This window comes from Zeus faber, assembly GCF_960531495.2.
Source record: "Zeus faber genome assembly, chromosome: 5".
Classification (NCBI taxonomy): domain Eukaryota; kingdom Metazoa; phylum Chordata; class Actinopteri; order Zeiformes; family Zeidae; genus Zeus; species Zeus faber.
The window spans coordinates 11,021,703-11,038,262 of NC_137192.1; the positions used below are offsets into that span (position 1 = coordinate 11,021,703).

At 42.1% G+C, this 16,560-nt stretch overlaps 1 protein-coding gene across 1 annotated transcript in view; it reads left to right on the plus strand.

Annotated features, from left to right (window-relative positions):
- Positions 1 to 504: 504 nt before the first annotated feature.
- The window catches only part of suclg2 (succinate-CoA ligase GDP-forming subunit beta), a 118,342-nt gene continuing 102,286 nt past the window's right edge, over positions 505 to 16,560 (plus strand). The window contains exon 1 of the mRNA XM_080001446.1: positions 505 to 602. Within this exon, the coding sequence (XP_079857572.1) occupies positions 519 to 602 (84 nt within the window). The 5' untranslated portion in view covers positions 505 to 518. The remainder of the gene's footprint in view (positions 603 to 16,560) is intronic.

The following is a 16,560-nucleotide window of genomic DNA, read 5'->3' on the forward strand; positions in this document are numbered from 1 at the left end:
TGGCCTACAGAGTGATTGCTGGGAATGCTCCCGCCTACTTAAATGCTCTTGTAAGAGCACATGTTGCTCATGCTGCGCTCGTCAAATGAGCGTCGCCTGGCTCTGCTGGCCGTACAGCCACGGCAATCCAGGTTATTCTCATTTGTCGTTCCACGTTGGTGGAACGAGCTGCCAAAACCACCAGAGCAGGGACCTCCCTCTCTGTCTTTAAGAAGCACCTGAAGACCCAGCTCTTCAGTGAGTACCTCCTGTCCTAATCTACAATTACTTAGCAGTATTTATTGTTACACTAATGTCTCTGTCGCAATGTAGCTTGAATGTTATTCTCCCTTGTAAGTCGCTTTGGATAAAAGCGTCTGCTAAATGTAAAATGTAAATCAAATCGTGAAGGTGAACGTGAAACGCAGCGCTCACACGTGCTCAACGGAAGCCCCGCCCAAATCACCAATCGAATCGCCGAGCTACGACCACGTGATCCCGACGTCACTCTCTCTCTCCCTTCCCTCCCTCTTGTCAACATGGCGGCATCCATGGTCTCCCGGGCTGTAGCCAGAGGACTGCGGGCAACGAGCTGCAAACAGCTGTTTCTCCACAAATCGAAGGTACCTGCGCGTGTTATAATGGTGGCGGTGCGTGGCCCGGCTTTCGGCGAGCCGTCACTGGATTTGTGCTTCTGTCGTCGTCGTCCGAAGCTGTTACAAAAAAAAAAACGTGTCGGCGAGTTGACAGATGAGTGACGGCGAGTTGAGCCACCGACGGTCACACGCTGGGTTATAACAAGATAATGGTGTCCTCAGAGTTGCATGAGCAAAAGTCAAGCCGTCGTCTGTTTGTATGTTGTAGTTTTTCTAGTTTAAAGTGTCACTCAAACAAACAAACAAACAAACAAACGAAAATACATGAACCGGGAACGTCCATTCAGATCAAATGCCATGGAAAGTCCTAACGGTTGTTTTGACATGTTCATGTTTGGTCCTCATCTTGTGGTGGTGATTCTCAAAAGATCTGCCATTAACTAAGTGACCTTGCTCTGGTAGTTGGTGTGACGCGCTGCCAGGCACCGTTTATAATGAGGGCAAAGTTGAAGGACCGGCACTTGCACCTTGACCACAGAGACATGGAGCAGGCATTCCCTTCAATGATTTTCTTCTTGGGTGATTTGTCTCTGTGAATGGCTTAACAATTGCCCTAATGACTGAGTGTAACACTAGGTTGAGTCTTATTCTCCATGGGTTTCTAGATTCAGTGCATAAAACAAGTGGATATGCATCAGTAAAACACTCTATCTAGTTAAACACTGCATGTTACAAAATATATAACACCAAGGCTGCTCCGATCAGGTTTTTGGGGCCGATCGCTGGAAGCAGTATCTGAAGCCTTCTATTTATCGTGTAGCATTATCTATTTATTTATCGAACTATTCTTAACAAGATTATACATTGAGTATTACAATTATGAGATGAGAAAGTATCATGAATTGACAACCGTTTTATTTATTGTCAGGCAACATATTCCACTTTCTTTGAAGCATGAGGGGCAAAGCTTTGGATTTAGACCCTCTTTACACCCGGCATTAACACGTGTCTTTGGTGATGATCACTTTTAGCAGTGTAAACCCATATGTCTCCTGGGCCACATTGAAGGACTGCCTACTCAACTGACGTCCTCTGGGTAAGCGAAAGTATGTACTCATCGCAAGCCAACAGCGTCATATAAGTCTGGTCGGGAAAGTCTCCGCGTTACAGAAGTGCAGGATTTATTATTTTCAAGTTGAGATTCTTCAAGTCGAGCAGTCTTTTAAAAAAATATATATTTTTTTTCTCTTCTCTGTCAGTCAGTGTGCATTACAATAACAGTATAAAACAGATCGAAGCCTACAAAAATGCACAGGGATAACATTTCAATGAGAAAGTATAAATAAGAGGAATCATGAATATATTTTTATATATGTGAATTTTCCGTGCCCGGACACAAACACGGCTCTCCGTGCGCCCCGATGTCGGAGTGCAACACGAACAGCCGAGCCCCGTTCATAGACTCATTAAGATTATTTTCTGAGCATAATGCATGGCGAGGGGGTGATCAGGGAGAGAGTCACAGAGAGAGTGTCCCCATTACGCATTTTTTCCTTCCATACACACTTTTTTCGTTCCGTAAGGAGAGGTAAAATGAAGTAAAAACACACTGTTCTGGCGCGACGATCACAGGCACCACATCATTGGCGTGCGCATCGCCTGTAATGTCAGAGAGGGAGACAGGTGCGTCCTGTGGTATCTGGCACCAAGACGTTAGCCGCGGAACCTTTAAATCCTGTAAGTTGTGAGGTGGGGCCCCATGGATCAGGCTTGTTGTTCGAGCACATCCCGCAGATGCTCGATCAGATCGGACCCTAACCCCGGACATCCACATGACCAGCCACCTTCTTCCATTGCTCCATAGTCCAGTTCTGATGCTTACATGCAAATTGTAGGCGCTTTCAGTGGTGGACAGTGGTCAGCATGAACACTCTTAACGGTCTGCAGCTACGCAGCCCCATAAACAGAAAGCTGCAATGCACTTTGTGTTCTGACGCCTTTCTATCATACCCAGCATTATTTTGTTCAGTTATTTGTGCTACAGTAGCTCTTCTGAAGGGCTAGATGTTGCTCCCACTGTAAGAGAAATTGTATCGTGTGTTTTGCGTCTCCCTTTATATCGATCACACTATTTAGAACTAGGGGTGTCACGATTCTCCAAATCAACGATTCGATTTGACTCTGGATTTTAAGGTCACAATTTGATCTTCAATTTAAACTTTTTTTTTTTTCCAGCACTGTCGGCTATGCCATTGTTAGACTATCGAGTCTTGATTCGTAAAGAAAAACACTTGTTTCTCAATAAGCAACTTATTATTTGAATAATGACAATTATAAATAATAACAACGATGAGAATATTTAAACAACACACCTAAACAGTTAGGACCTTAAGCAAAACTAGACTTAAGAATAATAAACAATAAGTTACTTATTACACTACTACTACTACACCAAAATAAGCACAGAAAAACAGATGCTATTTTTGTCAGAGGGGAATGCTGGCAGTAAAAGGCAAATTACTACCTGCAGCTCCTCAGCTCTGACCAGAGTGATCTTTTTCTCCAAACAAAGCAAATAAAAACTCCAGATGTTCATTTCGTTCATGTAGATCGATTTTTGAATCTGAATCATGACACCCCTATTTAGAACGAATATCAGCGGATAGGCGGAAGATCGATTGGAGCACCCTTATATAACACAAGTTATAAAATGCTAATAATGGTGCCTGCTTGGCACCCATTGCAGCCTGGCTTTCCTGGAAGGGGGATTCTTCCCTTTGTGACTCCTTTTCGTTTCTTCCTTTTTTCCCCCCCAAGGGGGAAAAGGGGATGCCATTGATTTCTATGTGAAGTTTGTGAAGCCCTTTGGGACTGTACTGTGATTCAGGGCTAAAGAAATGAACTTAACTTGACTTGGAAGTGTCCAAAATGGCAGTGTTGTTTGTGTAAACATGGCCCTAGTCATGTTGGTGGATTGTTTGCTGCGCATATGGACTTCTGGACCCTGCCCTAATATTTACTGTATACGCTGCACTTTGGCTGTGGTGATAAAAATAGATCTGATCATTACCAAATTCCTTCCTTCCATTCCTCAGTTAAGAGACTCTTGGAAAGGCAATATAAGTGAGGCTTCAGTGGATGTAATTGTTCTATCAAAACCTCTTTATAGGAGGCTACCTGAACAACCATTCAGCAATCTCTCACAAAGCATCCATACCATGTCGAACAACATTTTTCTAAGTGGAAGGATTAAAACAATGCCAAAGATGTGGATAGTTTATAACTGCTGCTTGATGGTCCATTGAATAATATTTGTGAAAGGATGCATAACTATCTGAATAAATAAATTGGTGGTGTTTAGGGTTGCCCCCTGAAAGTTGACGAGTTGAATAAGCATTTGGAAATCCATCAGTCGACTGAGATTCTTTAAGTCGAGCAGTCTTTTTTTTTTTTTTTTTTTTCTTCCTCAGTCAGTGTGCATAACAATAAGAGGATAAACAGATAGATGCTTAGAGAACGCACAGGGATAACTTTTCAATGAGGAATTATAAATAAGGGGAATCATAAATATACTTTTATATTAGTTTGCGTCCGGACACAAACTCGTCTAAAAATATATTTATGGTGGAACATGGTGTGCGGCGTGTCTCCATGTGCCCCGATCATGGAGAGCCATGCTCTGTTCCTCCCAAAAAAAAAGTTTTTTTTAATTTATGTTATTATTATTATTATTATTATTTTTTTTTTTTTGGAGCAACAGGGACCGGGCGTGGAGAAATGGGGCATGAGTGGGGATGGGTAAGATTCTCACGGTAAACTTCTCTTAGCGATACTGCTTATTGATCAGGTACTTTAATGTTACTCTTATCGGTTATTTATTCAAGAATAAAACTAATGATGAGAAAAATTAACACTGCTTTATTTTCTGCGCATTACACATGGAGAGAGTGCGATCGGGGCACAATCTGCACTTGCTGTGCCATTATCTCTCACTCGGAGCAGCGTCTCCTCATGGTGAGAGGCAGGCATAGGGAGCCGGCCTCGCGCATATCTCCACATCTTGGTGGTGGAGAGATGCCTCTTTTGATAATAGCGAAAATGCTTCTTAGACGAATATGTTAATCTTATTCCAAGTTAGAAACGGGTTATATAGCCTAAATAAATAGAATATACATTTTCTTAATTTCTCCAATACCGTTAACAGAACTGGTAACGTCAAAGCTTATCACTACTATGATCTTTAACAATTTAGCCCCGCTACCCAACCCTAGGCAGAGGAACCTACGTTCCTCCTTTTTTACGCTTAGAGATGCTCATTATTTATCCATAATCCATTGTTATTCAGTAATGTATCATGTCAGTCATGCTTGATGAATTAAAATAATCCCTGTACAGCATACATGGGACATAGTGGAAACTGCATCAGATTAAACTTTTATCCGATTATGCTATGACATCTAATTTGATGCTATTTCTCAGACATTTATAACATGCTTCATGGTTGTTTCTCCTTTAGCCAAAATGTTCACACTTCTAGCGCTAGGGACATTCCTAGTAGGATGGAACTACTTTCAACTGTCGAACGTTTCATGAAATACCGCAGTGTTCTTTCTCTTTAAAAGTAATTGTTATTGTTGTAAGATTCTCCATCATACACCAGTGCCATAGATCCAAGTCAGTGTAAGCAGCGTGTACTGGACTTAATTTTCCTCGACGATAGTCAGTTCTCCGACAGCGACACGGAGAACGACAGCGATGCTGAATCTGATATCGGTGTAGTCCCAGACTTCGAGAACATTTCAAACCGCAAATTCTAACCTGAATTTGATGATGAAATGGGAACATTTATATTAAATGACACACCAAGGTTGATATACAAAGACTAATATTATTGACGGACTGTACATTTTGTTGTGTTGCCCGCACTTTTAAACTCCTGAATAATTCCACTTTTATAAAACATGTATATTCTTATTGTTAAATAAAAGCTTTTTTTTTTTTTTTTGTGTCGATGATGCTGTTCAACATTCCCTCAAAACACAAGAACAATGCAGAGATTGCCCCATTCAGCAGGGTGTCAAGTGGCCATATGGCAAGTAGCCATGTGGCTTTGTTGGTCCTCTAAGCCATTTTCATTCTGGGAGCTGGCTGAATGAAGCCAAGTGTGGGGAAACTTTGTCGGTGATTATCTCAGAAACACAGTTTGCCACACCCTCAACATTAACAAGTCATAGGTTTAAAAATATTTGCTTGATTCGCACAAGTGACACCTTGTTTTGAAGCTCTGATTCTCCACTTTCAAATGTCAAAATGGCACCAAAAGTACCTAAAATCTGTGATGGGTCACATTTTGTTGATATGAATATTCACTTGCACCTAGAAACTAGAAATCTATCAAGGTCTCCTTTGTTTGAGCGCAGGACATGGTGGTGGTTTTAAAATTTGAGGTCAGAATGCTGTTTTTAATAACTATTCAAATTAACGATTTAGTATTGACTGCCCAACATCCATTCGGACACCCGGCAGCCGACCAAGATTCTTCGAGCAGTCTTTTGTTTTTTTCAGTCAATCTGCATTACAATAGCGGGGTAAAACAGATAAAAGCTTAAAACATGCAGATGGTTAACATTTCAATGAGGAGGGGAGTCATGAATATATTTTTATTTTTCTGAAATATCTGTGTCCATGCGCCCCGATAGCAGAGAGCCGTGCTCCATTCCTCCAAATAAAACAACTAAAAACAATGTGGGGACTCGGGATGCAATGGTACGCGGTATGTAATCGAACCTTTCAGTACGCCCCATACAATTCAATACACACACGTGAACTGCGGTATTACGGTAGAAGTCCACTGGACATGTTGCCGTAGTGTATGGGCGTGGTGTGAAGTAAGTGCTGCTTCCTATTATATCCAATGTTGCAGCTCCACCAGCCAAGTTAGTTGTGCAGGGTCTGCGCGGAGCCGTGCACCATTTCTCTAGTTTTGGGAGAGGTCTATTTTTTATTTGCACATCCTTTTCCATAAAAACACGAGATAAAACTACGTAGAAATGTTTAAGTAAAGAGTGCAATCAATCAAGGTGTCCAGTGGGAAAATAACCCCCTGGAATGGCCGTGTCCCTCTTTATTACAAACTTCTCTTAAGACACTCTCTCTCCCTGACTGTGAGGTTTTATTTCTATAAGTTATTTTTATATTATTAGTTATGTGTGAAAAATACTGTTTATACCTTTTTTACGCAAAAATAATAAACTATAATATTGCTTTTATATTGGAAAACGTTTTATTTATATATATATATATATATATATATATATATATGAACAGGAATTTCTATTTGAATTGCCCACTATCCTGGACACCTCCCCAATCAGATAACCTTATGCAAATTATAACAACCCATATATAAAAACCGTACTGTTACCGTGGCCCCAAAACCCTGATACGTACGGAACCGCCTACTGACCATTGCATCCCTAGTGGGGACAGGGCACAGAGGAACGGGAGACGACTCGTAGGGATAGGTATTGTTGTGATTTAAACGGTACTACTACTCTTACTGATACTGCTTATCGATCTGGTACTTTGACACCACTCTTATCAGTTAGTTTTTTATTTTTAGCTCGGATTGCGATCGGGGCGCAATCTGCGCTCGCCGTCCAATTGTCACTCACTAAGAGTAGGGTCTCCTCGTGGGTGTGTGAGAGGAAGGCAGAGGGAGCCGCCCCGCCCCCCTCGTGCATATCTCCATAACTCGGGCGATGCAGCGGGAGAGAGGAGAGATGTCTCTTCTGATAATAACGGAAATGCTTCTTCGACGAATATCCTCCCCCATGCCGAATAGTCGAATAATCCTGTTGGACAGCCGAATCCGATTCGACTGACAAAATTCTGCGTAGGATACAGCCCTAAACCTTTCCACCAATAATGAAACTGGCCATCCCTTGTTTTGCAGTTGCATTAGCTTTCCTGGTAGGTTGGATGGAAAAGTATGAAGCAGGCTTAAATATGCCGTTCCAATTGGTAGTCTGCATCCACCTCTTCCATATAGTAATCCTAATGTACCAGAGTGAGGTGTTACCGTGATAGTAACTGCTGATAGTATTGAGCTCTGATGCCTCAAGGCTGGAGCTAGGCCTGTAATGATTATAGTTGTAATACTTGAATTTTTCTGTCTTAATCTCCTGTCTTCAGGCTACGTGACAAATTACGCTGCCATCTTTGAGAATTGGTTATAGAATTTCACCACGCTGATCATCATTTGCATTATTGATTTTGTTTCCCCCCGATTATCGGCTTGGAAATGCTTGTTTGAAATTATGAGCTTCAAGCACACATTGCTTGAAAATGGAGTTCACTACAGCGGCCATTGTGCTCACTGCTCAGCATTCTTTTTGCGTGTTTGTTAGTATAATGAAGCGCTTTCAAATCATAGCAAGAGACCAACTTCTCGTACATTGATGAAGGCAAACAATGTAAAGAGTTATGTGGCATATAGTTGTATTCCAGAGCATTTTTATGGAGATGCTTCATTAGAGCATTCATTTCATTCCCTGATTGCATCCTAACAATTTATGTACGAGGATCTACTGACTTCCACCACTCGGATTTATCGGATTAGTTTGGATCTCTTTCTTGGCTGTCATGTTTTGATACTGAGAGCAAAGTGTTTTGTTGTCGAGTTTGAATGTTTTTGTGTTGTTTCTATTCTCTCCCTACCACGGTTCACACTTCATCTACATGTGGCATTCAGCACACTCTGCAGCCTCGATGTCTGCCAGCGTTCTGCCAGCATTCTCAACAATCTATCGTTTTACTTGGCGTCGCATGCATTGACTTTTGCCTCCCCCACCCCCTGGTGGTAAACTCAGGCAGAAGTTCTAATCTTAACCCTCTCCAACTGCCGGACTACACACACACACACACACACACACACACACACACACACACACACACACACACACACACACACACACACACACACACACACACACACACACATTCTATTACTTACTCTCTTTCTCTCTCTTGGTTTCTCTATATTTTTCGGCCTGCTGCAGAGGCGATAAGAGTAATGATTGGGGATTCTCTCTGGTCTGTAGCACAGTATCAGAGCCTTTGCTGATTGACAGGCAGGTATCTCCACACAAAAATCAAATCTGCTTCGATGGTGCGTCTGCTTGGCTGGGGAATTCAATTTGCAACATTTTGTCAATAACAATGCAAGGGGGGCATCACAAATATTTCATATGGTTAGGCTACAGGATGCTTCTAAGGGGGTAGTGGGATACTGTTTATTATTTTTATTTATTTATTTTTACTCTCATAAATCAAAACTCCTGCACCCTTGTCTGCTCGGTGAGATAATCCTCAGGCTGTTTTTCATTGTCACCGTGCCGTGCTGAATTTGTAAACATTTGCAAAATGTTTTACAGTTGTTTTTTTTCCCCCTTCCTAAGGCAGTGTAGTGTAGTGGCCCAGTCATGCTGCAGCCCAGCGTGGGACGGGAACGGGGGGGCAGTCAGAAGAGAGAGGCGGCTCTATCAGACTACCTCCTGAATATTTTACAGGAGGGGTGGAGGGCCCTCCGACAGCAATGACTTCTTTTGCTGGAACTTCAAACGTTGGGCGGTTTCCCCATCTGTCTCCCGGAGAACACATTTACATTTCCTCCCCGCAAGGGATACTGGGGACCAAGTTAGCTCTAACTGGATTTGAATATTGCTTCACCAAGGTTAATAACCATTTCTGTAGCTGGTAAGAGGTGTTTAGGCTTTTTCAATAATTTAGAAGGGCTGCAGTCATTAGGAGGACTTGGCAGCCGCTGAAATGGGAATGCAATGAGTGAATGCCCTCCTATCGGCTTAACTTGTGATGCTGTTTGTTGTTCCACTCTACATAATGAGGGAGAAGTAGGAGTGAGGCTGACGATTAGCTGAGGGGAAAAATACAGAGGTGATTGTCTCCAGCTGTAATTCGTTAAGATAGGAGTGCAATGCTGGAGATGAGAAATTATCTTCTAGAGCAACATATCCATTATTTTCCCCTAATTTATTGCCTCCCAGAGGCCATTGCCCCGTATTTGCCAGTGTTTTATAGAACAGGATCTAAATTCCTTGTTCCTAAAAGTGTATAGACAAAACAAAATTCGCAATACATTTGTTTCCACATCCATCCGTACGATTTCTTGAATCTCAAAAATTCAAAATTTGCATTGTCATTGACAGGGCGTTGGAGGAAAAGGAATGTTCCTGATCAGATATAGTAGTTTTGTAAACAGAGGTAGCAGGACACCTAAAGATTCAGGGGTGAATTCATAGAGACTCGATTGTGGCCGCTAAATGCACCATGAATTGTACATCAATTGCGCCAGCTATCTGCACTGTGTTAACGTCCGATTCACAAAAGATATTGCATGAATGATATGACAGCGTAAACGCACCAATAAGCTTTTGCTGCCGAGTGCAATTTGCCTTCAGGTTTTACTTAGTAGTATTAGATGTGACAATTATGTGCAGTGACTATAAAAGATTTAAATAGTATGAGTATCTATAATAAAACGTACTCTTCCCACACAGTTCATTCATTACATGAATAAAATGTGTACATATTACAATTTTTACTTAAACTTGCTCTTACTTACTTAAACTTAAATTCTAGTTCTCACTAAATCGTAATATTACAATGTAGAAATGATGACAGTTAATTTTATATTTAGCTCTATAAAGTTCCAGGCCGCTGCACACAGAAAGCCGTAGCCTGCGGAGCTATCCATGATCCTATGAGGTTACCTCTGTGCTTCAATGTCAGTTTTGAGCACTGTATCGCTATTCCCCATAACTTTTAGTTGTTTTTTCCAATACCTTTTAGTTTAATAGGAATTCTGGAATCGTTTTTGTCAACCTTTGTAACGCCTTTTTGTACAAACAATGTTCGCAGTTTCAACAAGTTGCTTTTGGAGTGCGTTTTAAATACCACGGACTGCTGCCCGTTCCGCTACCTACAGATGCCATGACAGTAATAATAATTATATTCATAATGCCAAAATATATTATTTACAGATTGTTGTAAAGTCTGGGAGTCACACTCCTTATAAATGCGCTTCTCTTGCACCAATTCGCTGAAGAGGATCACACAGCGGTCCCAAGGCTCATTTGCATAGGAAGGGGGCAATTTTGCACCAAATGTATGAATAGTACCTACTTTAAATACACGCAAATAGCACCGGCGCACCGATATGCTATTTGCTTGGCAGTGCAATTAGGGGTGTATTTCACCATATGCGGGTGCTTTGTGAATTCTACGCTTGCTTTTTTGGTTACTTGCACCGGTTTAGCGCCCACAAAAGCCGCAATCCTTTTGTGAATTCGCCCCACTGTTTCCAAGCCTGTTAAGTTGTCCAGCCTCCTAGCACTGACATTAACAACAGCCACATTCACATGATGGATTATCTGCACTTTAATTAAATGGAAACAATTTATTTTAACCAAAGTAAATTTTTCTAATGATGGTGCATTTATTACAGTTGTGTGCAGTGAGTTGCTCTAATCAAATTGGAAAGCCCAGCAGTGGCATGAAAGCAATATATATTAAAAAAAAATCTTTGGAATAAAATAAAGTTGAAAGTAAATAAATACAATAATTCTCAAACCCAAAAATTCAAGGCTGCCTCTGATCCATTAACTGAAGACATACATTTGTGGAATCAACAAGTTAGATGCTTAACTGAACTGTGATTATTCAACTATATGACAACACATTTCAAACAGCAGGCAGCGAAGCTTGTTACATAGTTATGTTAAACCTTTGCTTTTTTTTTTTTTTTTTTTTTTCTTTTTTGACATTTTATCTATGTTTTTGTGGCCACCCCCAAAATATAAATGAGTACTTCTTGAGGTAGTCTCATGGAAGGGTCTTCAGACCACTGAAAACTGACACCTTGCATCACAGTTGTTTTTCGCAATTGTTTAAATGGCAATGTATATGTTGTGATACATTGTAATTCATGTAACTTTTTACCTTAAAATAACAGCTTCAGAATCATTTTGATGGTACGCTGACTTATAATATGGAGAATCGCACCTCTTTCATTCTCACCCACCCCCTCAACGCCTGTTCTTGAACTTTGGTGTTCGGGTATGAAACTGCGGAAAAAGTGCCTTGTCCTTTACGGCACTAGGTAACTTCCTTGATATTTGACTCTGGTAATTACCTATTTTTGCCTGGTAAAATGTATAAAAAAAAAAAAAAAAAATACATCATTTAAGAGCTTGCTGGTGAAAATGTCCGTTAATAATGCTCATACAAAACGTAGCCGCTCCAGATCCCCGATGGTGCAAACGCACCTCAGCCAGTGCATGCCAGTCCTCACTTTCATTGCGCCATGGGATTCGTTTCACTGTTTTTTAAATTTTTTTTAAATTTATTTTTATTTTTTTACTTGTGCTGTCAGCATGCTGGGCATACGACACAGAGTATTTGTATGCCATTTCATTCAGGACAGAGCTAAGTAATTAAATCATCAAGAACTGCAAAAACTCTGTCCTGTGGACGACTTGTAGAATGACAAGAGCACAGTTTTTGGTTATGGAGAGCCACCACCAACCCCCCTCTTTTGAGAACTATTTATCATGTTTGGTTCTATAAACAACTGATCAGTACTCCAAGAGGGGGAGAATCACCACGGGTGAGACAAATAAACATCGAAATAAACAACATTTACACAAAAACATGAACACTGGACAACAACATGTATTGGAAAAACAGTGAATTAGGTTCAGGAAAACTGGAACTACAACTGGTCACGTGGCCTCTTCTTGACATCTAAGTGTGTGTGTGTGTGTGTGTGTGTGTGTGTGTGTGTGTGTGTGTGTGTGTGTGTGTGTGTGTGTGTGTGTGTGTGTGTGTGTGTGTGTGTGTGTGTGTGTGTGTGTGTGTGTGTGTGTGTGTGTAAAAGATGTCCACCAGTGAGTGTACATGACTTATGCCCATTGGTACTGATGTGGAAGGTCCGTATTATGTTGCGGCGCCTCCAAGCAGCGGAAGGGGCCCCGAAGCCCCCCGGAACTCCACAGCCCCGTGGACACCCCTCGGCTGCCGGAAATCCCCGGGAATCCTGCCCTGCGGCCATGGGGTTTGTTTCACTCTCTGAATCGTGCCTGCAAGCCGATTTGCCAGGCCGAGCACATCTGGTACCTACACCGGGAGCAGGGGGTCCATTCCCACACCCTCTCTACCCGGCAGGGAGAGAGGCGCCAGGGGCGCTGTGGAGCTCGCTGGTGGTCTAGTGGTTAGGATTCGGCCCTCTCACCGCCGCGGCCTGGGTTTGATTCCCAGTCAGGGAAGACCATATTAAACGTCCTGGTCTGAGTTCTGGTCAGGTGGCACGAGTGAATCCCCCACCCAAAAGGAGGAAGTGAGTAACATGCTCACCTTGCTCAAATGCAAAAAGTGTGACTTTTTGTGGCACAGTGGCACAGTGCATTGCACTGCTGCCTCACAGCAAGAAGGTCCAGGGTTCGATTCCCGCCTGGGGCGCTGTTGGCACCGTGCTCTGGCGGGTTATCTCCCAAATAGGAGCCTTCCTTTGTGGAGTTTGCATGTTCTCCCTGTGCTCACAAGGGATTTCCTCCACCTAACGTCAGTCATGACCCCTCCCAAAAACATGCACACATGATTGCATTGATGCGTTTGTCTCCAGTTCAAGAGTAAAAGCTGCACTTAAAGGTAAAACAAAAACAAATGGGCTTAGGAAAACAAAATCGATGACCACTTTCAGCAAAAAGAGAATTTGTGCTCCACTGTGTATTCATGTCGTCATATTTAAGTGAAGCTATACATGCTATTTTACGCTAATGTCTAGCGTGTCTCAGTCTATCTACACCTGTGTCACCTTTCTTTTATTCGCAATTGTCATGCACATCCACAAAACAGCACAGAAACAGCACTCAATGTGTCTTAATTGAAGACGACGATGATGATAAAACGTCCCAAAAACAGCCCAAATGTATTATGAATAGAATAGCAACATCTGTATCAAGTTAAAGCTACAGTGTTGTGTGTGTGTGTGTGTGTGTGTGTGTGTGTGTGTGTGTGTGTGTGTGTGTGTGTGTGTGTGTGTGTGTGTGTGTGTGTGTGTGTGTGTGTGTGTGTGTGTGTGTGTGTGTGTGCGCGCGCGCAAGGATCATATATGAAATGTAGATATGCATTGGATATGCATATTTCTGTGTGTACAGCAATTCATAAATAATGTCTCAGGTACAAGTGATCATCAATCTTTGTTGTACTTCCCTTCTTTTTAATTCTATAACAATCGGTTTGAACTTTGATACAGACGCTTTTGCTTCCATTGCCGGAGTCCTCATGTTATCTTCCCTTTTGACCCGACACCTTTGAATATGACCCGGTACACGCTCTCTATTAATTATGGTAATTGCCGAAATCCCTATCTGTAGAGGCACAACAAGCAGAATTTCATCTCCTGAGCCTGTCTGGGGTAGATTAGACCTGCCAGTGATGCAAATCTTCCAGATCTAAATCCTCGAGCCATGCTCCACTGCTCCTCTCTGTGCTCTTCACTTTAGCCTGGTTCTCCGACAGACACATGTCATGTCTCCTCCTGTTGTATCACAAATGGTCTCCTGGATTCCACTTTCTAAGCATATTACTAGGGCACATAACCTTAGTGGTCTAGGCAATGACAATAAGCAAAACTTTCCACTTACTCTCCGACCATTAGATAATCTGTTATTCCCGATCATTATTTGAACTATCAAATTATACATTTTAATTATATATATTTTTTTCTCCATATATAGGTGTGTTTATCACTGTATAATATGTGTTCATGATGGTTAGACATATTGTAAACTCAGAATTTAACTCGGAACTCATTTATAATCCATGGTATAGTGGGACAGTTGGCTTTATCTACTGACCTGTGGGGGTGCAAATATACTATCCAGCCACTGCTTCTGTGACGCTCCACTGGGATTAGGTGGGAGAATACGAAAGTTATTTACAACTTAAGTTTCCTTTGTGTTGTGACTTTCACAACACAAAGTATAATTCATACTAATGCTTGTTGTTGGATTCAACTCCAAATACAGTCTCTTAGCCTAGCGCAGGGGTGGGCAAACTACAGCCCGCAGGCCACATTCGGCCCGTTGGTCTTTTTAATCCGGCCTGCCGAAGATTGGTACAGAATTCATTTATTTTTTTATTTTTTATTTTTTTAACCTGTGCTGTCAGCATGCTGGGCATACAACACAGAGTATTTGTATGCATTGCATCCAGGACAGGGTCTGCAAGTGGAGTTCAAGTTCTCAACCTGCAATGCAACTCTTTATTAATTCTTAAATCATCAAGAACTACTGCAATAACTCTGTCCTGTGGACGACCTGTAGAATGACAAGAGCACAGTTTTTGGTTATGGAGAGCCACCACCAACCCCCCTCTTTGGAGAACTATTTATCATGTTTGGGTCTTTAAAGAACTGATCACTACTCCAAGAGGGGGAGAATCCACCACGGTGAGACAAATAAACATAGAAACAAACAAAATTTGCACAAAAACATGAACATTAGATGACAACATGTATTGAAAAACTGAATTAGCTCCAGGAAAGCTGGAACTACAACTGGTCACGTGGCCTCTTCCTGTCATAGTTATGGCAGTAACAAGCAGCGCAAGGGGCCCTGAAGCTCCCCTGAACTCCACAGCCCCGCGGACAACCCTCGGCTGCTGGAAATACCCTGCCCTGCGGCCACGGAAGACCCCTGGGCCCCCAGAGATCCAGAGGGCCGTGGAGCAACTCCCACGCCCAGCCCCGAGGAGCATGACCCAGTCCCATCTCCGAAGGGGAGTTTCTCAAAGAGTGCATGGTAGAGACAGCAGGTATCTTGTGTCCTGAGAGCAAGAACAAATTTGAAAAAATTAGCTTATCACGCAGGACAGCGACTCGCCGTGTTGAACTAACTGACGAAGACTTAGCTAGCAAGCTAAACAAAAAAGCAGAGTCATTTACATTATATTCTTTGGCACTGGACGAAAGTAATGACATAAAGGACACCGCTCAGCTTTTAATTTTTTATCAGAGGAATTAATGACAATTTTGAGATAACGGAGGAGTTTTTGGCCAACACGGGGAGAGGACTTGTATGACAGTGTGTCGGCGGTCATCAAGAGGCACAAGCTACCTTGGAGTACGCTTGCCAATTTTACCACAGATGGATCGTCAAATCTGACGGGAAAAAACATCAGACTGTTCAAAAGAATCCAGGAGAGGGTGAAAGAGGAAAACCCTGAGCAGGAGTTAATTTTCCTACACTGCATAAACCACCAGGAAGCACTGTGTAAATCCATATTGCAGCATGACTACGTGGTGAAGCCAGTTGTAAAACTCTTTAACTTTATTCGAGCGAGGGGACTTCCCCATCGTCAGTTTATTACGTTTCTTGAAGAAACTGACGCTGATCACAGGGACTTGCTTTACCATTCTAATGTCCGCTGGTTAAGTTTTGGGAAAGTATGTCAATGAGTGTGGGAGCTCAAACAGGAGATTATCTAATTTTTGGAGCTACTTGAGAACGCTGACAAGTTTCCTGAGCTGAGTGACACAGATTGGCTTTGTGATTTAGCTTTTGCTGTGGACATACTGACACACATGAATGAGCTGAACGTGAAGCTACAAGGGAAAGACCAGTTTGTGCATGAATTGCATACAAACGTCAGAGCCTTCAAAACCAAGCTAGCTTTATTCTCAAAGCAAATGTCAAACAAGTCATTCGCTCACACTGGCTACGTTGAAAGAGTGGAAAAAATACAGGAAATCACTGGATGACCTGCATGAAGAATTCTGCCGTCGGTTCTCTTATTTTGGAAAAATTGACAAGTCACTTCAGCTGGTGTCATGTCCCTTTTTAACAAGACCCTGAAACGGCGCCACAGGAGTTGCAGTTGGAACTGATTGATCTCCAATGTGACA